General features: G+C 50.8%; 1 protein-coding gene across 4 annotated transcripts in view; it reads right to left on the minus strand.

Moving 5' to 3' along the window:
- Window positions 1-628: 628 nt before the first annotated feature.
- The window catches only part of STAB1 (stabilin 1), a 56,052-nt gene continuing 33,407 nt past the window's right edge, over window positions 629-23,273 (minus strand). For 2 of the 4 annotated variants that reach the window (XM_030458236.1, XM_030458237.1), the window contains 38 exons: window positions 22,864-22,965; window positions 22,268-22,375; window positions 21,641-21,772; window positions 21,336-21,464; window positions 20,454-20,510; window positions 19,575-19,670; window positions 18,271-18,466; window positions 17,705-17,800; window positions 16,587-16,632; window positions 15,839-15,918; window positions 14,768-14,893; window positions 13,960-14,033; window positions 13,763-13,837; window positions 13,047-13,166; window positions 12,380-12,427; window positions 12,169-12,252; window positions 11,163-11,309; window positions 10,872-11,009; window positions 10,224-10,283; window positions 9,942-10,118; window positions 9,318-9,404; window positions 8,707-8,853; window positions 8,474-8,539; window positions 7,684-7,909; window positions 6,892-7,041; window positions 6,020-6,124; window positions 5,467-5,574; window positions 5,084-5,277; window positions 4,336-4,480; window positions 4,042-4,175; window positions 3,579-3,744; window positions 3,243-3,349; window positions 2,908-3,027; window positions 2,358-2,510; window positions 2,127-2,246; window positions 1,780-1,926; window positions 1,364-1,519; window positions 629-1,251 (listed from right to left, as the gene is read on the minus strand). In XM_030458236.1, the coding sequence (XP_030314096.1) occupies window positions 1,201-1,251; window positions 1,364-1,519; window positions 1,780-1,926; window positions 2,127-2,246; window positions 2,358-2,510; window positions 2,908-3,027; window positions 3,243-3,349; window positions 3,579-3,744; window positions 4,042-4,175; window positions 4,336-4,480; window positions 5,084-5,277; window positions 5,467-5,574; window positions 6,020-6,124; window positions 6,892-7,041; window positions 7,684-7,909; window positions 8,474-8,539; window positions 8,707-8,853; window positions 9,318-9,404; window positions 9,942-10,118; window positions 10,224-10,283; window positions 10,872-11,009; window positions 11,163-11,309; window positions 12,169-12,252; window positions 12,380-12,427; window positions 13,047-13,166; window positions 13,763-13,837; window positions 13,960-14,033; window positions 14,768-14,893; window positions 15,839-15,918; window positions 16,587-16,632; window positions 17,705-17,800; window positions 18,271-18,466; window positions 19,575-19,670; window positions 20,454-20,510; window positions 21,336-21,464; window positions 21,641-21,772; window positions 22,268-22,375; window positions 22,864-22,965 (4,473 nt within the window). In that variant the 3' untranslated portion in view covers window positions 629-1,200. The remainder of the gene's footprint in view (window positions 1,252-1,363; window positions 1,520-1,779; window positions 1,927-2,126; window positions 2,247-2,357; window positions 2,511-2,907; window positions 3,028-3,242; window positions 3,350-3,578; window positions 3,745-4,041; window positions 4,176-4,335; window positions 4,481-5,083; window positions 5,278-5,466; window positions 5,575-6,019; window positions 6,125-6,891; window positions 7,042-7,683; window positions 7,910-8,473; window positions 8,540-8,706; window positions 8,854-9,317; window positions 9,405-9,941; window positions 10,119-10,223; window positions 10,284-10,871; window positions 11,010-11,162; window positions 11,310-12,168; window positions 12,253-12,379; window positions 12,428-13,046; window positions 13,167-13,762; window positions 13,838-13,959; window positions 14,034-14,767; window positions 14,894-15,838; window positions 15,919-16,586; window positions 16,633-17,704; window positions 17,801-18,270; window positions 18,467-19,574; window positions 19,671-20,453; window positions 20,511-21,335; window positions 21,465-21,640; window positions 21,773-22,267; window positions 22,376-22,863; window positions 22,966-23,273) is intronic. The other 2 variants (XM_030458238.1, XM_030458239.1) reach the window with 1 other exon arrangement.

The raw sequence follows: 23,273 nt of genomic DNA on the forward strand, positions 1-23,273 counted from the left end.
ACACAGTGTCCAGGACACACACACCACACACACAGAGTCCAGCACACAGAGTGTCCTGAACAGACACTCACACACACCGACCACCCCCCACCACACACACACACACAGAGACCACCCCTACCACACACACACACAGTGTCCTGAACAGACACACACACACCACACACACAGTCTCTCACACACACATGTAGAGTCCTGAACAGACACACACACACAAACACACACGTAGTGTCCAGAGGAGATACACACACACACACACACACACACACACACACACACACACACAGTGTCCAGGACACACCCACCCACAGTGTCCTGAACAGACACACACACATGCAGTGTCCAGGACACACAAACACACACCCACCATACACACCCTGGCACGCCCCCACACACGCACACTCACACACAGTGTCCAGGACACACACACACTCACATAGTGTCCTGAACAGACACACAAACACACACACACACGTAGTGTCTGGGTCAAACACATAGTGTCTGGGACACACACACACGGTGTCCTGAGCAGGCACGCGCACACAAATAGACACACAGAGCCACAAACACATAGTTTCCAGGACAGACACACACACACACATTGTGTCCCCTCCCCTACCCTGTTCCACACACACACAGTCTCACAATCGCTGCACGTGGCATTTATATCTTTGTGGTGGGCGGGTGTGTAAACACCTGGAGCACGAGCAGCTGACAGCCAACCCCATTCTCATCTCTGGGCGGTGCCTGCCCCGAGGGTGCAGGACCAAGAGCCGGAGGTGGAGCTGGGGTGGGTGACCAAGAGGTCAGTTCCGAGGTGCCCACCCCGGGGCAGGCTGAGCCCCCTACAGCCGCAGTGCAGAGACCCGGAGGGAGCAGCGGGTGTGCGGGTGGTGACAAACTCATGGGCCTTGTGCCTGCCGACCCTGTGGCTGGAGGGTGAGGGTGGCCGGGGGCTGTCACACAGTGACGCTGCTGCAGCGGGGAGGTTTAACCGGGCTGTCCCGGGGGGCAGCATCGTGTGCAGGGACCGGCCGAGCCCGGGACCCCGCCTGCTGCCGGGCGGCAGGAACCGGCGGGGCGGGGGATCCGGGGCTGAGAGCCCCGCGGAGAGGCAGGAGGGGCAGAGCCGGTGCCGCTCAGATCTTTTATTTCTCTGCGTCCTCCGGGGGCCGGGCCGGGGCCTCCGGGAGCGGAGCCTCAGTGCAGGAAACCGCGGGGATCGGCACCGGAGTCTTCCAGAAGTGAATCCTGGGGGGGACAGCGGGTGAGGGGGGAGCGGGGCGTGGGAGGTATGGGGGGTACTGGGGGGTGTGGGTATGGGGGGTACTGGGGGTTGTTGGGGTGTGCGGGTGTTGCTCACGTGCAGCGGTTCGTAGTCGGGCGCGTGGCCGCCATACAGGGGGTTGGGGATCGCCACGAGCGGCCGCTGGGGGCGGGGCCTGGCGGCGCGCGGCTCCGAGCTGTCCCGCGGAGGCCCCGCCCCTGACTCCTCCTCCTCGTCCGCGTTGAGATCCGCCTGGCAGGGACGGGAGCCGCGGATTGGCGGAGAGGCCGGGGGGCGGGGCTTTAGGCTAGGGGCGGAGCTTGGAGACCCGGGGCTCGCCCCTCCCACCCCTCCCGGTGTCACCGTCCCCCGTGTCCCCGCACCCATCCCATCGCTCCCCTCGCCCCCCCCCCCCGCTGCCCTCCACTGATCTGCTCCCCCCCACACTCCACCCACCCGCTAACCCCCACCCCGGTTCCCCGGCCCCGTTCTCCGGCCCGGCCTGAACTCACCTGAAAATACCCGAACTGCTCCTCCCGCCGCCGCCTCTTCACGCAGTAATAGGCGACGCCTGCGCCGGCAGCCAGCACCAGCGCGAAGCACAGGGCAGACAGAGTCCCTGTGGCCACGGAGCCCACCGCGGGTCCCACGCCGTTTACCTGCCCCGAAAAACAGCGCCCGGTAACGGGTTGCCCCGACACAGCCACGGGAGCTCCCACCGCTGCCCCAACCCCCACGATCGTGGGCAGCCCGGCCGAACCGGACCGTGCCAGGGGAGCAGGGAGGACGAGGCTGGTCCCTGGGGTGGCTCCAGCAGTTTGTGCTCCTTCCCTCCCCTTTCCTGCCCTTGGGCACTCACCTGACCGAGATGCACGACGGGCGGCGGGATCCTCAGCGGCTCTGCGATGGCATGAATGATGCCGTTGAAAGCTACAATGTCCCACTCCACTATCATCGTGTCGTTGATCCCCTTGGCATCCTACAGCACAGGACAGAGATGATGCCTCCTCACCAGAAAGCCTCCCTGTCTCAAGAGCTGTGGTGAAAACTTCATGGGGTTGTTTCTGACCTCTCCAGAGGCTGAACATACCGAGTTCTCTGTGCTGTTGCCCACTGAGAGGTCTGACACATGGAGGTCATATCCTGACTGGGATGGGATGATGGTGCCCGTTGTGAGGTTGTAGCTGAACAGCAGGACATTGCTGGATGACACGTGGAGCTTCAGCTCTTCTCGTGTCAACGTCTGAAAAGAAACAACAAGGAGAAGGGATGAGAAAGGGCTGAGATGGCTCTTGCCCCTCTGTGTGCAGCCCCCATCTGACAGCCCAGGCACAGCCACTGCCACAGAACAGCTCAATTCATGGGCAATATGGCACAGAGCTGCTACACAGAAAAGAGGGGGAACTGGCAGCCTTAGGGACAGTGAAAGTGGAGAAGAGTCTGAGCAACCTGACCTAAATAGGTCTTCTAAGGGAAGGGTTGGACTTCAGACCTCCAGAAGTCCCCTCTGACCTAAACTCCTTACCCATACTGTTTCACATCACAATCACGCCAGCGGTGCCGGGCTCCCGCTCTCCTCTGGGGCTCTGATAATTTTGTTTCATGCGCCCTCGAGTGGCCACTCGTCCCTGCTCGCCTACCTCATTGTCTGCGAAGCCAGAATTCAGAGGGACAAAGAGCGTTTTGGGAGCAGAGTCATCAGACAAGTAGATGAAAAATTCCATCCCTTCTTCTGTGTCATTGGCAAAATCGAGCAACATCTGGAAGAGATGAGAGACCCTCCTTATCAGCACACTGCTGGCAGCTCAATGCTGTGACATTCCCCAGCACACAAAACATCCCCAAGCCCTGGAAAGTGGATGCCTCTGTGTTTGCACTCTTCCCCCAGCATGCAGACCAAGCCACCACTGCTCCCTGTTGTGGCTGATCCCTCCCTGCTCCTGGCTGCTGGAAAAACCAGGAGAACGTGGCTTACGGAATAGAAGGTGGAGAAGCGAGCGTGGTCTGCGAGCACCTCAGGGAGTTTGCCACTGCACCAATACCCATCTCCCACGAACCCGTCACGGCAGGTGCAAGTCAAATCTGCAAAGGAAACACCAAGATGTGGCCAGACTTGCCACAAGTGGCTACACTGACCACTTCTCCCTTGACTTCTGGACACTTCTTAGCATGTTTCCTCCAAACACAGGCATGGGCAGAGAGATGTGCCCACCTGCCCGTGCCTCAGGCTCTGGGTCAGTCCTCTGCCTGCTGCCCCAACACCTCTTGTACCCAACAGGCCACCCCCAGGAAATGTGCTTGTGCCACTCACCCTTCTCCCGGAAGCAGAATGCATCCCAGGTCTCACTCAGGTTGCTTCGGGAGCCGTAGTCGACGATGCCCACCCTGTTAGCTCCACAGCTGGGGTTGGGGTAGGCTGTGGGGTATCCAGCTGTGCCATTGTCCAGCCAACCCACCAAGCACAGGTGGAATCCCATCTAGCAGAGGAAATCAAATTATTAGATTAAAAATAGTATCTCTGGCACAGGTTTTTGGCACTCACATTGTGTGGTCTTGTCTGATATTCCTCCAACACCTAAAGGGTTGGGTGCTGCCAGAGATCCCATCCCCTGTTTCATGGATGGTGATGGAGCATGGACCCAGCAGAGGCTGGCCAAGGGGATGAGAGGTGACCCACCCCCACATGTCATGGGCCCAGAGAGAAGCACTGCATGTCCCCACCCCACGAGGTGACAGATATGGCCCCTGCCCAACCTCTGCATCCCTGCCCTGACCTGCTGTGCTGCTGAGAGCTGCTGAAAAGTGGCCAGGGAAGCACCTTCTGCAGCACAGGCCTTCTGAGCCTGCTCATAAGTGAAGTCATATTTCTTTTGGGGTGACTGCAGATGAAACACACCCATAGTCTTATCTGCAAAATACCAAGGGAGAATCAGTACAAAGTCCCCAGCTGCTTGGCCATCCCACCCTCCAGCTCTCCCAAGGGGAGCTCCAGCCAGAAGGTGAAGGCTGAGGGTGTGGGACTTCTCCATAGACATCATGTCTGGCACTGCAGGGTTGAGCAGACTCACCATGAAAGTGCAGGTCGGTGCAGATGGCCTCCCGATGGCACTGCCCGTTGTTTTCCAGGCACCGGTCAGTGGGGGGCACCACCTCTTCCAGGCACTGGATCCCATCACCCACATAGCCCCGCTTGCACTCACAGCGCCGCTCGTTCTGCAGCACAAAGGCACTGGGTGAGTACAAATGTGCAGATGCCACCTGGGGAACCTTGTGTCCCTATAAAAGTGGAGGTGAGCCTGCAGAATGCCTCCATAGCCCACCAGGACTATGACAGAGCTATGAAAAGCCACACAGCCTTTGTCTACCCCCAGATCAAACTGGACATGGACATCACTGATTCCTTATCACGTGCTGGTTGAAAGCCAGCTGAGCTTCAGGGGCACATGGCTTGTGATTCTTGCCACTACATCATCTTCCCACGTCCTGTCATAGGGCCTGCAATGAGTAGTTCTGGTTCCTCTGTGAAAATGGCCAGCACCATCCTCAATGGGACCCATCCTGCAGCCCTCAAAACAGTCCAGAATTGCCACAACTGACATAGCTTGTGCTCCTTGGACAAAGGAATGGGAAAAATTGGCCCTAGCATGACCATCACGACAGCCTGGCAGCAGACCAAAGGCACGGCCCCTGCCCACCAGTGAGGATTTCAGGGTGAGGGGATATAGATCTCCCTAAGGGATGGGTGAGGGGATACAGATCTCCCCAGGGAATAGCTGAGGGGATGCAGACATTCCCAGATCTGGGGGATGTACTCACTGGCCCGGTGCTGATGCAGTTGGCGTGCTGGCTGCAGTCCCCATTCCTGCCATCTGCACACCTGTCTATGGGTTCACAGTCGTAGCCGTCACCTCCATACCCAGGAGCACAGGCACAGGAGACATTCACACCAGACTGGGTGCACTGTGCATGCCTGGCACACCCCCCGTTGTCCTGGCTGCACATGTCAATCACTGCAGGGACAAAAGTGTCAGGTTAACCAAAACACCTTGCGCCAAGTATCCTGGAGACCTGTCTGTCTGTCCTGCCAGTTGTCACACCAGAACTGCCATCAGGAGATGGCCATCCGTTGTCTTGTTATGTTGTTGTGTTTCCCTTTCACTCACCACCCCTCACTCCAGACCCTCATGGCCCCCACCCACCTGAGCACATTCTCCCATCTCCTTCATAGTGCAGGTCACACTCGCAGAGGTTGCCGGAGCGGCAGACAGCCTGGGGGTGGCAGGGTGGGGAGCAGGTGGGTGTCAGGACTAGAAACCAGAACACATAGGTCAGAAGGATTCAAGGGCTGCAACACAGGCACAGCTGCCATCACCAGCCCCAGGCCACCTGCTTCACGCTCTCCTCCCTCTCCCTGTGCTTTTCTGCAAATGCCTTGCCCAAATGCAAAGTACCATGACTCCATCTGATACACCTTGGGCCTTCACCTCACCTTCAAGCTCTTCTTGGAGCACCTCTGAGCTCAGGAACTTGTTCATGACCAAGTGGAGCTTTCCTCCTCACCACCCCAACCCTTGTGAAATTCAACAGCCTAGCCCATACCTCAGGATGAACCCTACAGCTGAGAGCTCCAACGAGAGCAAAATATCTCCAGAAAGAGATTTCTGACCAGCTGCTTGAACAACCCAGTCTCTGGGTGGCCACACAGCACCAGATCTCAGGGAACAGTGGGTGGTGGGGCTTGGCATCCCTCACCCAGTCTGATTTCACAGCGGTCTCCAGTCCAGCCCTCAGAGCAGAAGCAGAAGCCATCACCATGCAGACCTGCATTGCACACGCCGTTCTCGGTACAGTTACACTCTGTGAGGAATGGACAGAAACAGTCACCTGGAAGAAACCTGGTGGTGTTGGCAGTGCAGGAAGGCAGACACAGCAGCACACATGCATCCCCTCTTGTCACTGCCAGCCCTGACCCCTTCTCTGCAACACACACCCTTGACAGAGGTGGGGAAGCCTCTGCACCCACCAAACCCCATTGTTCCCCTCCCCTGAGTATTTCTAGAGATATGGTTTTCACTCTGAGTCCCTGCAAAAGCCATCAAAACCTTCCTGGACACCCCAAATGGCCCAGCTTGGGATGAGAGGATTGGGGTTCTCCTTTGCCTTGGCCTCACAGGGGCACAGGTCCCTGCTAAACATGTCCTGGGAGATGCTCTTCCTGTACAGAGTTCATCACAACTTAGGTTTTGTTAAAATAAATCTCAGTACTTTCTGCCAGAATGGGGCTCTCAGCTGTGCTGGTGAAATGAGAAGGGTCTTTGACCCCAGGGCTTTGGCATGTTGCTGAGGCATTCGTCTGTGTGGCTGCAGTGGCCACAGCTCCTGGCACATGCCACCCAGCCTTCTCAAACTGCAGCTGGATTAATGTCTGTCCAGCCAAGATCCCAGGGAGGGATGCTCCCAGCCCCAGAGGTCTGACCTGAGCTCTGGGGGGACTGATGATTCCCATGCTGCAGGCTGCAGAGGGGTCAGTCCAACACCTACCCCCTCTTCAGGTAGCACGATGCTCTGCAGCCACCTCTGCACCAGCCCCCTGCGTTGCTGCCACCCCACAGCATCCCCCTTACCTTGGCACTCAGGCCCGTATCTGCCAGGGGCACACAGCTCACAGCTGGTCCCGATGAACGCCTCGCTGCAGTTGCATCTCCCTGAGCCACCCATTTTGTCATCACAGGTACCACGGTTACTGCACGGCGCCTCCAGCCCTCCCGGGCACGCTGCAAACGGGGCACCTTAGTGATGCTGCAGTGACAAAGTGACCCTGTGCTAGGGCTGAGCCACCCACCACCCCGTGCAGAGCCTGCACACCAGGTGCTGAGAGAGCTGCTGCTTACAGGCTGCTCGGGCCACAGAATCTGCTTATCAGCCTGGGGATTGAGTGCTGGGGACATCCCCTGACAATAAAACTTAGGGACAGGGGCAAGAGGGACAAATTTGGAAATAGCTTTCAGCTTGGGAAGCCCCTCTGCTGCAACATGATGAGTTTGTCCCCATGCTAACCCGGCAGCAGACTCATCCAAGGAGATGCAAGCTGCCCACAGATGGGGTGCAGATGGCATGAGCTGGGGAATATGTTGGACATTGGAAACACCTAGGGGTGAGCAACATGTCTGATAGCCCCCCCCATGCAGCCTTGTGCCCAGGGCTCTCCATAGGGACAAACAGTTCCCTTTTATACCATCTACACACTCCCAGGGGATCCTTTTCTGCACCCTCTGCAGCCTGGGGCTCCCTGCCTGGGGTTTTGCCCACCCTTCTTCAGGGAAGCACATTCATAGACACCAGATATCTGTGATGAACACTGCCACCTCCTCACAAGAGACAGGGCCAGGGTGGGGAAGCATCAGACAGCTCCTTACCCCGACAGTCACGGCCATAGTGGTTGGAACAGCACTGAGGGACCCACTGGGTGGAAACACAGCTCCTCTTGCAGCCTCGTTTCAGAGGCCCCCTGGAAGAGAAGTGTCTTCTGAAGGGGTCCCACGGGGACTGTGGCCAGGATGGCCTCAACAGGGCGTTGCGGTGAAACTGGAAAGGGTATCTCAGCAGTTGGTTGCCGTAATAGTAGCAGCGCCTGGTTCCCCCCTGCAAGGAAACAGCCAAAACACAGAGTGTGCCACAGTGGTCACTGACATCTCACCTCAGCTTCTCTCGTGCCACTTGTTCCATTTCAGAACAAGTAATAGAGGCTTGCTAATGTACAATGGGGCAGGGGACAGAGGAGCCACCCACAGGTGTACCTGAGGGACATGCCAGAAGCCTGGCTATGCAGTGAGAGTTGGGTTCAATCACTGCCCCCCAGTGCTGCCCACCATCTAAGCCCTGTTCTACTCCAGTGGCCATGCCAAGCTCTTCTGCTATAGAGCACCCCAAGAAGTCCTCAGTACTGCTGCAGGGACCCCTGCAGCCACAGTCACCCAAGTGAGGGTTGACCAAGCAAAGACCATCAGAGGTCCTGACCTCATGTTACTCAGCCCAGCTCCTGCCCTCGGGGACCAAGAAACTTGGGGCAAAGCATGGACAATGTGACTGAGCCAAGGGACTTGTCACATGCAGGTGTGCCTTTCTTCTGCTAAAACATGAGGGGGATGTAGGTATTGTCATCAGCCCTGTAAGAGGCCTCCTTGGTGACACAGCTGTGAGCTTTACCCGTTGAGTGGAGCCAGCAGGGCAGGGTGGCTCAAAGCCACAGAGTCCACAGCTCTCCGTAGATCCCTGTGGAGGGGAGAAAGAAACTTCACAACTGAATATGTGATTCTGCCTCTCTCAGCTGCTGTGAGCTTTGCTGAGGAACAGCATCAATCCCTCCCAACATCCCTCTTCCCAGGCATTGGGATCAACAGATGGCATAGAGCCTCACTGGCCTCATCACAAGTGCTCACCTGCAGCTCACCAAACTTGAACTCATCACACCGAGATCCCAGATCTGGTGGCTCCAACAGCCTATCAATGCCATAAGCAATGCCCCCATTGAATTCCATGTGCCTCTGGATGATGGTGGCATCATTGTTCCCCACCAGAAGTTCCCCCTAAAAGAGAAAGAAAGCAACTTGTGATCCTGGCACATCCTACATCCTGGCTGTATCACCCAAATGTTGCCCTTTTTGACTGTCATGACTTCTCTATCACCTCTTGTGTCCTTGACCACTTGTCCTTATTGCCATTTCTCATGACCACATCTCCTAGGAAGTGGCCTTTGTTCATGCAATACATGCTCTGCAAAGGTCAAGGCACCCTGTGGTTGTGGCTTTGGGACCTGGTCACCATGAAGATAATGTGAAGGTGCCACATGGCTTCACACTTTCTTGCCAGCTGGCCACAGAGTCTGGGAGCCTCTCTCCATGCTCAGGGGAATGGGGTGTCTCAGCCTGTGAGCACCCCAGCTCTGCATTCACCTACAGCTGGTGACCAACACAGAGCACCAGCTGCCCCCTGGCTCTGCCCAGGGACACCTCTTCAGTGGGGAGCAGAGCCCAGCATCACCATCACTCACCACATGGGCTTTGCTGCAGCTGAATGAGATGATGGAGCCATACATGGTCCTTATGGATTCAACCTGGGGCATGTTACCAGCAACAATCTAAGACAGAAAAAGCAGAATGGGAAGGGAGAGACAGGCAAAATTAGCAGTTCATACTTCTGATGGGATGCTGCTTTGTGATGACAGGGGACAGAAGTCACACTGAGAGGGCATGTGACATAGCAGCATGTGAAGCTGGTGTGGGTGGAACAGAGTAAACATGTTGGGTTAGTCCCAGATTCCTGAACACTGAGAGGACAGTGTGCATAAGCAGACCCTGGTTCTGCCCCGCTGGACTCTTCCCTTGTTCATCACCCCTACAGACACGAGCCTGTTTTTGAACCTTGTATTGACACTCTGGGGGTGATGTGGCCTCCCCAGGAAGCTGATGACAGAAGGTTTCAGCTCTGCCATGCTGCACCAGATGGCTCATGGGGAAGCAACAGTTGCTTCAAATGCTCAAACAACTTTGGGTCTTCTCAAGACACCCAATATGCTGCATGTTCTACTGCAGCAAAACATTGGGCAAGGTCGCTTTGGTGTAACCATAGGCAGGTGGTGGCACCTGGGGAGACAGGACACTGTTGTCACATTTACCTTTGTGTCCCTGATCATGTGTGCTTTGAGGTAGGAGGCCAGCACATCCCGATGCTCCCTGCGGTACAGCCACTTCTGCCTGTTCTCTGAGAGGGTGTTAAAGGCAGCATCTGTGGGCCACAGCATGGTGAAAGGTCTATGCCGGGGGTCACTAATCAGTGGAAGCAGCTCTGCATCCTGTCAGAGATAAAAGAGGATGCAAAGAAAAAGCCACAAGCCCAAACTGAATGTGCCCATGTCCACACCACCTCCCCACAGAGCAGCAGCAACCCAGTTGCTCACCTGCAGCAGCTTGCTATAAATTGTGTACCCAAAGGTCTCTGCCACATCCGTGATGTTTTGCTGCAGATGGAAGAAAGCAAACAACTGTGGCTAAGAGGTCCCTCTCCAGGACCTGGAGCAGCAACGCAGGGGAGAAACCAGACAGTTAGCAACTACATGACACGTTTGTATCTGTCATCATTAGACACTGCTTTTGAGATTCATTCTGGGCAGATGCTGCTATGGCAGGAGCTGGAATGAACATTAGCACTCTGCTGTGCTGTACAGAAAACGCATTATTTACGGTAAAATGTAGGAGCCATTAGCTCCTAAGTGCTTGTTCAGTAGTACACTGACAATCTCACACCCCAACCTGCTCTGCTCTGGAAAAAGAGTGTGATGGTTGGCCTGGAATGTGATTCCCCCCCAGCCTACATCCAGTACTGCTGTTCCCTAGTGATGCATCACAGCTCCAGTCCCAGATATTGCTATGCCACAAATCACAAATGCTGTCACTGTCTTGAGCCCAATCCATGCCCTCAGAGATGCCCTACTGCAGGGCGTGGGTGAAGGGCTCAGCAGGGACAGCAGATCAGAGCTGCTGGGAGACAGGTCCTAGCCCTGTCCCCACCATGGCCACTATCAGGGCAGTCACTGCTTCAGTCTTACCTGTGAGATTTGGGAGGAAATGTTGTGGTCCACCAGGTCACTGGGAATAAGGATATTGTTGATGAAATGAATGACCCCATTTGCACCGATGATGTCACTCACAACCACTTTGGCTTCTTCATTGAGATAGATGCTATTCTGAGAGAGAAGGGAAGCACTGAGGCTTTCCTGCCCTCAGCACTGTCCTAAAAGCCACCTGCAGGCCCTAGGCAAGTCTCTTGCCACAAGAACAGCAGCAACAGTCACATCCTAACAAGTGGGACAGGGAGGGAAATAAGGGCAGAGAACTACCTCAGTCATTGTGATCTTTATTTTGTGGCCAGATAAAGATGTAAGGGACTCCTGGGATTCCAGGTCACTGGACAGCAATTTCTGGCAACCCACCATGTGGTAACGAAGCAGGTCCCGGAGGAGACCTCTGCTCCTCCACTCTTCAAACTGGAGAGAAAACAAGAGTGAGATCACACAGGGGGCACTGTGAGGGAGACCTGGATTGCCCAAGCCCACTCTACCAGAGCTAGTCACCCCAAAAATGCAATGAATGCACAAAACCATTTGAGAGCTTTAGGAAATTTCAGCCAGCTTGGCAAAACCAGCAGTCAGGTTCTTCTGCAGAGGACAAATTGGCCTTGAGAAAGTAACACCTGGGATACATGGTTGCTGGAAACTGTTCCTTTACTAGGTGGATGAGGGGGCCCGTGGGAAGAAGGTCAAGACTAGTGGTGTGAAGCTGTATGACAGGACTTGTGAGTGATGGTATTAGGATCTTCCATTACACCAACACCATAAAGGTCAAGAACCTGTCTGGTTCACAGTGTCATGAATATGGATCTCTTCTCCCTTTAAGTCTTCACTTGCCCCAGACATCCAACTTCCTGGGACCAGAATGAAGGTGCCAGTGGAGGCAGAGTGTCAGGGCCTGAAGCACAGAGCAGGTCTTCATCACAGATGCCATGAAGCCTTGCTGTCAAGCCCCCCTAACAACCATGGCTGATGAAAGTCACCACACATTACTGATTTGGCACAGTGCCTCTGAGGATCACTAGAGGCAGGGGCTCCAATAAGGGTGTCCTTACAACAGAATCCATGTCCACCTCTGCCCAGACTATAGAGATGTGGACTGCAGTCAGTCTACCTCTAAACCTTCACTTTTCCACTGATGGAAAATGGAGGATATCTTTAACCCTCTGCAGTGGGTTTTGCTTCAATCAACTGGCCAGTACAGCCTCAGTTGGGGACATTGCCACAACTGGAGATTGCCAAACACCTGACAGTGCTTGGGTGGGAGGACACTTACCATTGTGGTGTTTCCTATGAAATCTGTCCGTGGGACAAAGACAGTGAAAGGTCCTGCCCCACTGATCTCTTTGATGTTTTCTGACTGTGGTAGAAGAGCATTTGTGGGAAGGGAAACAGAAAACATGGTTCCAGTTAGTAAGACCCTTTGCAGACAACTCTGAAGTGGGATTTACTACACAGAGACAAGGACAAAGCTGTTTGTCACTAACCAGTATCATCTTAAAGAACACAGATGCATCTTCAATCCTTCCGAGCTCCTTAAACAAAAAGAAACAGCTGGTGTTAGGTGAGGCCCTTCCACTGCTCCTCACCAGCCAGCACACTGACCTGCTCCTTCCACTCCAGGTTACTGGAGTAAAATAGAGCTGACAGCTTTTATTGGCCAGTACCAGAAAAGGTCACCAGTTTGCCCAACAACAGCCACTGTGTTGGCAACAGAGCCAGAGATAGACTGTGCCCTCCAGACTGGATCCCAAGTTCTGGCATAGCTGTGGGGGACACCTCCCATAGACTGGGAGGAGTTGGCTCCCTTGGGGAAATAAAACTGCTCCCATTTGCTTATGACATTAAGCAAACCCTGGAGGCATGGCCACTGTGTCTGACAGAGCAGAGCAGTGTTCACATCATGACTCCCACTGGAGCAAGCAAAGTTGTTATACTGTGATTCCCTCCCACACCTGGCACACCTAATGCACCTGCAATTTATGGATAATTTGTCTCAAAACATCTGCCTCTACTCCTACACCACACACAAGCTGATAGAACACTACCAATTGCTCCTCTGCAGCCTACAACACTTGAAGGGGAGGGAGCAGCTGAGCAGTTTGCTGCAGGGCAGGAGGCCTGAATGCAAAAGATGCTGCATATGATTGTCACCTGATGCACTTTGCCACGGCAGGTGAAGCCATCTCCAACACTGTTCCAAGAGCAGGAGCAGTTCCGAGTGCCAGGGCCCGTGTACTTGCAGATCCCAAAAGGACTACAGCCTCCATTGTTCTGGCAAGAAAAGCAAAAGGCTTGCACAGAGGGCACCATCAACAATCTGAATGGCCACTTGTATGTGGGAGCTGCTAACTACATCCAGCCCAGTGGAAAGCAAGCCATTCCTCCCATCTGGCTAGTGCCTCAGAAGAAACCTCAGCCATATTCTCAAAGGCTTTTCAGCACCAAATCCTACTGTGAAACAAACTTTTGCACCCTTAGAACCCAGAGGGATGACAAAATCATTCCATGATACAGAGAGAGATCTTGTCACTGCAGCAATGACATGAGCACAGATGACTTTAAACCTTTTGCATGTGTTCCACACAAAATAGTTGTAGAGAAACAAGCCCACATGCCTCCAACCCTGTGTCACTGTTTCCACACTGCTGTTCCTACAAGAGGGAGTGACAAGTGGTCAAGATACTTGCAGATCATTGTGAGAGGCAACAGAAACCACACACACCAGGAAATCCCTTTGGTGAGCAAAAAGGCAAGATAAGGAGCTTGAAACAAGCAGGCTAACCCTGCTCTTGCTGTTAACTGTTGGGAGAAAGGGAAGCTTCAAGGTGGTGGGTTTCACCTCTGATGCCAGCAGAATGCAGACATACCTGTTCACACAAGTTGATGGGGTTGCACTGGCTCACACCATCCCCACTGTAACCAGGAAGACAGTTGCAAGCAACCTGGAGGGAGAGCAGATGCTGTGTCTGAAACTTGGGCCAAATAAAGAAAACCACACAATGGCTGAACTGGATGGAAAGCATGACAACCTCCTTAATAATGTTGCCCTGACACCCATCCTTACCTTCCTTGGGCCTGTTTTCATGCACTCTGCATTGGTGTGGCAGCCCCCATTGCTTTCGAGACAGAGATCAATTTCTGCAGCAAAACAAAGAGGCCACATTATTGCTGAGGGCTGCTCAAGGCAGCTGGGAATTAGTGACTCAAAGAGATACTGGGAAAGCAACAGGAAAGACCTTCCCAGCTAAGGAAACTTCTTGGTGGAAAAGTGAATTTTGATGCCAAAGGAATAGGGAAGAACTGCAAGTTGCAAAGTTCTATTCCTGTTACATGTGGGTGTGATAAATCTACCCACAGAAAATCCCAGGCCTGCCTGGGTGTGCTTTAAAGGATATGAGAGGACTGGGCTCTCCAACTCCATCCTCATCTCAAACCACAGTGTGGGAGACTGCCTTCAACTGCTGTTTCTGGACCTCCCTACAACATGCAACAGGGAAGGAAACCTCTTTAGGTTTTTTGGTTTGAGGCCAAAACACTGATCCATCCAGTGAGACAGGTGGCAAAGGCAGCACTGGCTCTCTTCCCAGTTTTGGGTGGCACTGTGCTGGGACAGTGATGATCATTTCACTAACCATGACTTGGGACACCTACAGATATAGACCTACATATATGTGTGCACAGATGTTGACTAAAAGCAGAAAGACAGGTGAATCAACATGAGCCAGCAACTACTTGCTTTGAAATAATCACTGCATGAACAAAGTGAAAGGAGAATTGAGTTATTTAACACTTTAACCTGAAATTTTAATGCTTTCAGTCTGAAGTTCCCTGTGGCCTCACTGCTATCACCAAAACACACACTGAGAACTCACCCATGCAGAGTGTCCCATCTCCAGCATAGCCTTCCTTACAAACACAGGTTCTCTCTCCTGGGGACACTTTAGTACACACAGCATGCACAGAGCAGCCACCATGATCAGTATCACATGGATTGATTTCTGTGACCACAAATGAGAGAGGCAGAATCAGCTCAGAGCATCTAGGAACAATGAACTGTGCCAGAATGATCATCCATCTCAACAAAAATCACAACATTGTATTAAAATCCCTTTGTTTCTGGATGAAACTGTAGGTCCTGTAACAGCACAGAGCCTCATCTGAGGGAGGCCAATCCAAAAGCCATGCTGAGCTTCAGTAACTCTCAAATTGGACTAAGAAGTCTCCCTGTCACACTGTTTGCTGACTGAGATCTAATGGTTAAACAGAAAAAAAGTAGTTTCCTGCACAACATAAATGTGGGGCTTTTTGCTCCCCCCAGAATTTTCAAACAAGGGCAATACTGAAAAGCAACTGTGATGAAAAGAAACTGTGGTGTCTACCAGTATTTTGACTGTCACAATCTATTACTCTGGGTATTTTTTTCTTGACTGTTTGCTTTTGGCATAGACCAGGTTCATATGTAGCTCTAGAGCAGTATCCTGAAATCCTGCCCCATTTTGGCAGAGCTGTTGCACTGCTTCTACTCAGTTTTGGCATAACCAGCAAATAGAATGAGCACAAAATCCTAGGGAACTGAAGCACTCATATTCCAGGGATTTATGGCCAAAATTGTTACATCTTTGCCACCACTGCTGGGATATCAGAACTAATACAACTCATTCATATACATCTCTCTCCATAATATATAAAAACTGCCCAGTTACACTTGCTTGCCTTTTTATCCCTCTCTCACCCACTCTTGTAACATAAAAAGCATCTTATCTAAAGCTCCAGGATGGGGAAAAAAACCTCTCTCCCAAAGCATGGCAGAGTTCATGGTGGATGGCTGAGAGGAAAAGGATTTGACTGATCATTTCCCTGGCAACATTTATTTCACAAATAAACCCCTTGTCTTTGTGCAGCTTTAACAGGTTTTGAATCTTGCCCACACTTGCTGGGCATACCTGTGCAGTGGGTCCCATTCCCTGTGTATCCAGCAGAGCAGAAGCACATAGGTAGGGAATCTGTGGAGCTATTGAGGCAGCTGAAAGCAGAAAGGGATAAACAATCACTGATGTACTCAGCCAGTGGGAAACACAATTCAGGCCTGGCATGTGCAAATCAGAGACCACAATGACCAGAGGAGGAACATGCCTGATGCTTCTGTGTATTTCTTTACAACACACCAAGTCCCCAGGTCATGCTGGCCAGGGATATGGCATCCAGGCACATTCACACCTTGTATGCCACACCTTCACCATGCCCATGTGTTTCTGCACAGCACAGCAGAGATGGCTGACTCCCAATACCCCAAAACAGGAGATCAGATAATGGATGGAGAAGGCAGCAAGAAGGACTTATCACAGCTCATCAGACTATTTAATTCTTTGCTGGGTGCAAGCAAGGCAGAAAGGACTTGTAAATGGCTGTTTAGTTTGCTCCAAGAATAACACCAGCCTTGGAGTGTCTGCTTCCTCCCAGCCACACATACAGAAGGCAACTGGAAAGAATTTATGCTCAGACAAAATCCCTGGGGAAACCGGACATGTCTTAGCACTCATGAGAGTGTCTGGAATGGAACTGAAATTTATGCACCTTTAATAAATATGCACCTTCTCCCAGGCCTCTATGACCCACAGAAACATCCCTGTGTAACACACATACAAACATACATGTCTTTCTCAGAATGACCCAGCCCTTCTCCGTACTTACTTGGCCATTTGGTGGCAAGTGTTATTGCATAAGTCAATCTTGATTCCTGCAAAAGAAACCACAAATGTGACTTGGCATTTCGATTTAGCACTTGCTGGGGCCCTTTTTGCCATCTAGAGTAAAGGACCCTGCAAACAGCCTCACTGCTACACTTATGGTGCCCTGACTGATGATGGGACACACCAGAAGCCATGCTAACTTTCCTGCCACTCTCCAGCAGGAAAACCTCAGAGGATTTATGTTTTGGCACTTCACAGTGGAGTGAATGTGATGTTCCCTGATTGAGCTGGTGGCTCAGTTTGATCTATCTGCATGGCCTCCACACTGCTAAGAATGAAACAAGAACCAAAAACTCTGTTAATCCAGACACATAGGGCCATTTGGCTTTGCCTCTTTCTAAGCAAAAAGATGAACTTTTCCATGCTTTACATTTCTACTGTATGAAAAGATATGAAAAGTTCCATTTTCCATTTCTAAATGTCCCTAAATCATTTGGCTTCACTACCAAATCAATCTTTTGTGTGCAAACCTTTAAAATCCTGAAGTATTTAGGAGCTCAGGTTCCTTCCCACCCCAACAGTAATCATAATCACAAATCCCAAAACAAACATCTTCAATATAATACTTCAATTTGCCATGACAGATTTAATGAGAACTGCAGACCATGGCCTGAACCCTCTTAAATCAATGAATTTGTGAGTAAAAAAAAGCAACATAACATTCCATTCCTGTGAAGGTTTCAGATTAAGCTCTGCCACCTTCTTAGGCAAGTAACAGGAGCTCATGGTTAACCCAATCTGTCTGGGATCTCTCTCCCAGTGGGCTGCTCTTGAGGTGCCTCAAATCCCAGAGGAGATGGAGGCATGGGATATGCCTTTCTCTATATTTCACCAAATATCTTGAGGGCTCACATGTTGTTTGGCAAGTGGCACCACAAATGCAGCCTCTGGACAGGAATGAGTTAGCACAGCCTGTGAAGCTTTTGAGGGGATGTAAAGTATATGCAACAGCAGTCACCTTAGCTGTAACACAGAATTGCTCTGAAAGCTGCACAGGATGATGCAGACTTCTCAGCCAAAAAGGCAGCATTGCACCAGAGGCCCCTCACACTCACGTACTTTCTTGGCAGGTAGGGCCCTTCCACCCTGGGAAGCAGTCACAGCTCCCGTCCCCTTGCAGTCCATCGTTACAAATGCCATTGTCACAGGCACATTCTGTAGGGAAAACAGAAACTCCCATCACTGTCAAACCAACCAGGTCTCACAAACAGAATCCTGAATCCTGTTGCCATTTCACTTTCTGCTCTGTTCCTAATCCAAGGCATCAAACTGACCTGAAGAAAATGTCACAGGAGTATCAGCTCCTGTTCCCTTGCTACCAGCCCAAAAAGCCCAGGCACAGACCACCCACACCTTCTTTCTGTAGTTCGGGTGGCACCAGGATGAGCAGTGTAGCAGTCAGTCATGCCTCTGAGGATGAAAAATGGGGCCACTCCTCCAGCTGCCCACAAGCACCAACTCCCACCCTCTCTCTCCTGGTGGCCTACCAGCTGTCTGTCTGTCTGTCTCAGGGTTCCTGGGACATTTCTTCCAACCCACCACCCCTCCTCAGAGCTGAGACATGGCCACTTTTTCCCCTTGCAAGCAGGATGGTAAAGAAAAGCTGCAACAGCCACCAGTGTCACCTGATCTGCAGTCAGCTCCGTACCGGCCCACTTCACACATTTCACAGGCAGTGCCATGGAAACCCTCCAGGCACCGGCACTCTCCACTGCCCTGGAGGCCATCCTGGCATTCCCCGTTCCCAGAGCACCACTGGCCTGGCTTCCCTGGGCACATCTCACACATGTGTCCGTAATAACCGGGGCAGCAGATGGACCTCTGGAAAACCAACAAGAACATATAGGGTGAGTTATCCTGTGAAGCACAGAGTGGTACAGCTGTATTGTGGAAGCTATTCTGTTCCTTTAACTATGTGATAGCCATCACTTCTGACAGTGCAGGGAGAGGCCAATGTGGGCAGGAAGGATGGAGTGAACCCCCTAAAATGGGGGGCTCTGCTGCCCAGATTTTCATGTAAAGGCCTACACTGCCTTTGAGCAACACTGGCCATTTGGTGAATAACACAGATCTTCAGTCCTGTGCCCACTCAGCCTCTCTCTGGCCTGGGTCCATAGTGTATCCCACCAGCCAGATACTCCGAGGCTTTGCCAGCAGATGATCTGGTTCAGAAGCCTGATTTAGCTGCTCTCACTTCTTTCTGCATCTGCTTACTGAGGAAGGAAACCATGGTGGGACCAAGCAGGATAGTACACATTAAGAGAAACATCATCTAATGAAGAGATGAAGAAGTACCCAGTAAGGTACAAGTGCTGACAGAAGCTCTGCATGTGAGTACTGTGTGTCCAACTCCCTTCTTCTCTCTTTTCCTCAATCTCCCATTCCCATTAAACTTTTCAGGGAGATGCTGTGATACCTATGAGAGCTCAAATTCACACAAGTCTGTCATCTACCATTTGCTCTTCAACTGTGTTCTCCCAGTCACAGGTTTTCACATAACTGGTAGAGCCATAATAGCTGTGAGACCTTCTCCTTCTCCTCCTCCCTTTGGTTCTGCTCCAGTTAGCCATCAGTTATTTGAAAAGGCACATGCACAAGTGGAATACCATCATTCATGCCTCATTTCCTTAGGAAACCAGACTACAAACATTCAACTCCTTCTCTTCCTCTGCAGGACAAAACCCAAAGCAACAATACCAAAGCAGCAGATCACAATCCATCACTGTGCAGACATTTCCGTGGGTTTGTTATTTTCTATTCCAGTGCCTTCTGTCTCCAGGATGGAGAGTGACTCCTGAGGAGCTCATTCTCAGCTATGCAATGGCACAAGTGCAGCCAGGGATTCAGCACAGGCTGTATTTCCATGGCTGTATTTCTGATACCCATCTTGCTTTTGTCAAAATAAATCTGAGGCAAACGTTTTTCTTACCAGAGAAACTTTTGCACAGGTGAAATGGCAACCAAGTATTCCTGCATCCCCAGAGCGTAATTCACAACGAGCAAGATTTTTGCTTCCTGGCAATTCCTGCAGATATAATTAACACAGATGCAGACAGAAGATATTACAATATTTAGACAAACATTGTACATTTTGGGCACATACAACCATGTTCTCACCCAGTAGAGGAACAGCACTTTTTATCCTACAGGAACAGCCCTAAAAAATCTGGACTACCCAGAGCTGAGACCAGTGAGGTATCTCGAGATGGAAGGTCACCCCACAGAGTCATTTTGGCAAATCCACGTGTGTATGAATACTGAGAAAAAGTAACTAGACATTCTTTGGCATAAAGTAATGAAGCCACAGGAGCCAGATGTGGCTGCTAGGCAATCCATAGGCAGGTGAAATGTTTACTTGGTTTCCTCTCTGGAAATGTCACTCACTCATGAACAAGCTGCAGGAACAACCAGCCCACCCGTGTGAACAGATGAGTGATACAGGCTGGGAAATCATCACTGGCACCCCTGAACTGCTTTTCCTTGCTGATAATGTCAAAAGAGTAAAAGAACAAAAAAGACATCTCTTTTTCAACCCTCCAAGAGGGGAAACTCCCCACATTGCATACTCTAGAAGGCTCCTGAAATTCAGACAAAGTCTGGTGCCAGCTCTCTAAGGAGCCACATGGTTCATGGTGGTTTTTTGCTTCATAAACTTCTGCTTTCTCTTACAAACCTTGCTAATGCACAAGCCACAGAGGACTCAAGGGCACATTTTATTAGGTACTGAGATGACATCTATAGAGCAAGAAAAGGACATAAAAGCAGTATGTGCTGACAGACTGAGATACTACATGAATCAAAAACTCACCACAAGAACTGATCCAGGAGGACACTTGATCCCCTTCTCACACTTGCCGCATCTTGACTAGGGCACAGAGAACAGGACAAGTCACATGTGTGCCCTCTACCCACGTCACACCAAGACACTAATCTTGAATTACAAATGGTGCTGTACAGGCTGCTGGCTGGGACAAAGACAAAGATGTATTTATCTCCATGGCTCAAAACACCAAAAGAAGAAAAATCATGATGCATGACTCTAAGGTCCTGGCTGACTAAACAAAAGGTCTCATTCCTGCACTCCAGCGACATATACAAGGTCTTATTTCTTCCCAGAGACTGTACCATAAAACAAACCAGAAGAGATCCTATGCTACACCTTTACTGAGTCTCTGAGCTGGGGTAGGGCTTTCTGTAGGCCAGGAGTTCCTTCATGTAAGGTAGCAAATATTTTTTTCTGATCTGTAACAAGGCAGGCAGGCAGGCATACCTCAGTCTGACCCTGCAATCTTCAGATGGCCACAAGACACATGTGTGTTGTACTTTGGCCACAACACCCAGGCAGACCACAGCATTTCCCAGATGCCATGCAAGAATTTGGCTTCTCCTTCCTCAGCTGAGTATCTGGGGAATCTCTGCACCAGCCTGCCCCATGGCTAGCACTGTGAGAGAGTTCCAGCAACTGAACTGGATGTGATCTGCACAAGAGCTGCAGATCTGCTGCATTAGAAGTAGAGTCTGAAGCTAGGAGCTACCAAGTCTCCATGATGTCCCATTTCACATGAGGCCACAAACTGCTGTCTCATCCATGTGGAAGAGACAAAGCAGGTTGTCTGCTACTCATAAACTTTGTTTAGTAGGTGGAGAAACCCTGTGAAATGGTGGTCAGCTCCTTAGTAATCATCATTACCTTTTGTATTGTGGTGGTATTGGCAGTGCAACGATTCTTCTGTATCTGGAGGACCTCTGAAACCCCAATCAACATGCCATTCACTGTCTCAAGAAATTTTCCATCCAAAGGAATATTATTGACAAACTTCTGCAAAGGAGAAAGAAACAGCTGAGATGATAACCTTCAATTCTCTTCACATGGACTGCTTGACAACTGTCAAACATCCAGAACAGGCAAACTGTAAGGGTGTATCCAGCCACCAGCTTTAGAAAGTGATAGGTCTAGCCAGATCCCCAGACAGCAGAACAGTCTTCACTCCTTACCTGAGTGCTATTTTGGTAAAACATTAGCCAGTAGGAGAGCCCCAACATGCTGTTCTTATGGATTCCACTTCTCAAGTCTTCAGGCAAGAGCTTCTCTCCCAGGACAACATGGTATTGCACTGTCTCATTGTCCTAAATCCACAAGAAACCCAAATGTCAGGACTCTTGACTTCTTAGAGTATGATTCAGTCAGAGGAATGGCATGAGATGAGTTCTTAAGCTACCTGTAACAGCTGGTTAAGTCCACAGAGCCCAGTAACTCCTTATCACAGATGACTGATTACACCTGATGATCCTTATTGGATGAACTCACATGTTTTTTTAACCTTTCAAGAGGTTTAAAATTGCCATGGATATGCCACAGCTGGTCAGAAAGGTGATTGTGTTGTGCCACATTCAAATCTACACAGAAATTAGCATTTGGAATCCAAATATTCTCTTCAAATCCAACTGTAACACCTCAGCAAATCCCCTCATTTCTCTGCCACATCTCTCCCAGCTTTTAGCATCATGTATGTTTCTCCACCCCATGTTCAAACCCACTGAACTCAAGTTTATGCTCTGACACTGTACATGTCCCTGCACTTACTGTAATACATTCAAACTGTAAGCAAGCAGTGAGCTTACCAACTGTGTCACATTGGCAGCATGGCAGTACTCCTCAATGGAATTATTCCCAGGAACAAAAACTGTATATTTTTCAGAGGACTCGATTTTTCCAATGAGCTGATATTGCTAAAAAATACCCAAACAGTAGCATTAGCAATTACACTTGCAGTGACTAAAAAACAAACCAAACGTGAAATCAATTACAAAGGCAAGAGCCCTAGAGGAAATGCCTGAAAGTGGGATATGCAACTTCTGCTCAGACCCACATGTCTAATTGCTTGCTCCTCCTCCTGAGCTGATTTAAGTGCAGCTTCTCAACTGTGAACAAGGCTTCCTTCTCCTCTAGGCTCCTCTGTTAGAAGCAAAAGAGCACCTGCAGTAAACAGGTGATGTTCCACTGTAATAACAGGCTGATAATATTGGATCTAACTCTAAGTTTGTAACTCTTTTGGAGTATACATAGTTATATACTATATAAAACTCAACAGAGCTTTCCTAGAAGATCCCTCATGAATGTCAGGAAACAGGTGGTCTCCCTTGTCTCAGCACTACAGGGTAAAGGGGGCATTTGCTCAGTTCTGACAACCACAACAGTGCTCACCTCAACTGCTTACCTGTAGCAACTCCTTGAATGTGCTGAATGAGGCAACTGACTCGAGCTGTTTCTGCAGACCTGGAGGACTTGGTGGAATGTCTCCTGAAGGAGGCAACAAAACCTGCAAAAGAAGAGAGTTCACAGTCAAGGTTGGGCAAGGGGCTCTGGGGGAAATCACTTCTGTCCTGCTTGTAAGAAAGGCAATTTAAGAAAGCCTCATTTTACACAATTCTGCAATAGCCTTAATTCTTCTGTCAACCAACATAAGAGCAACCTCCCTCCTGCTTGTCCTGAAGACAAATATTTTAAACATTACACACTGCTGCACAGGAAACATCTGTCAGGACTTCTTGATAACCAAATATATTTCTGCCATTATATCGCTTCCTAACTGGCCAGACATGTAATTCCTCCTTGGCCCCACCACAG

Source organism: Calypte anna, chromosome 12, assembly GCF_003957555.1.
Source record: "Calypte anna isolate BGI_N300 chromosome 12, bCalAnn1_v1.p, whole genome shotgun sequence".
Classification (NCBI taxonomy): Eukaryota; Metazoa; Chordata; class Aves; order Apodiformes; family Trochilidae; genus Calypte; species Calypte anna.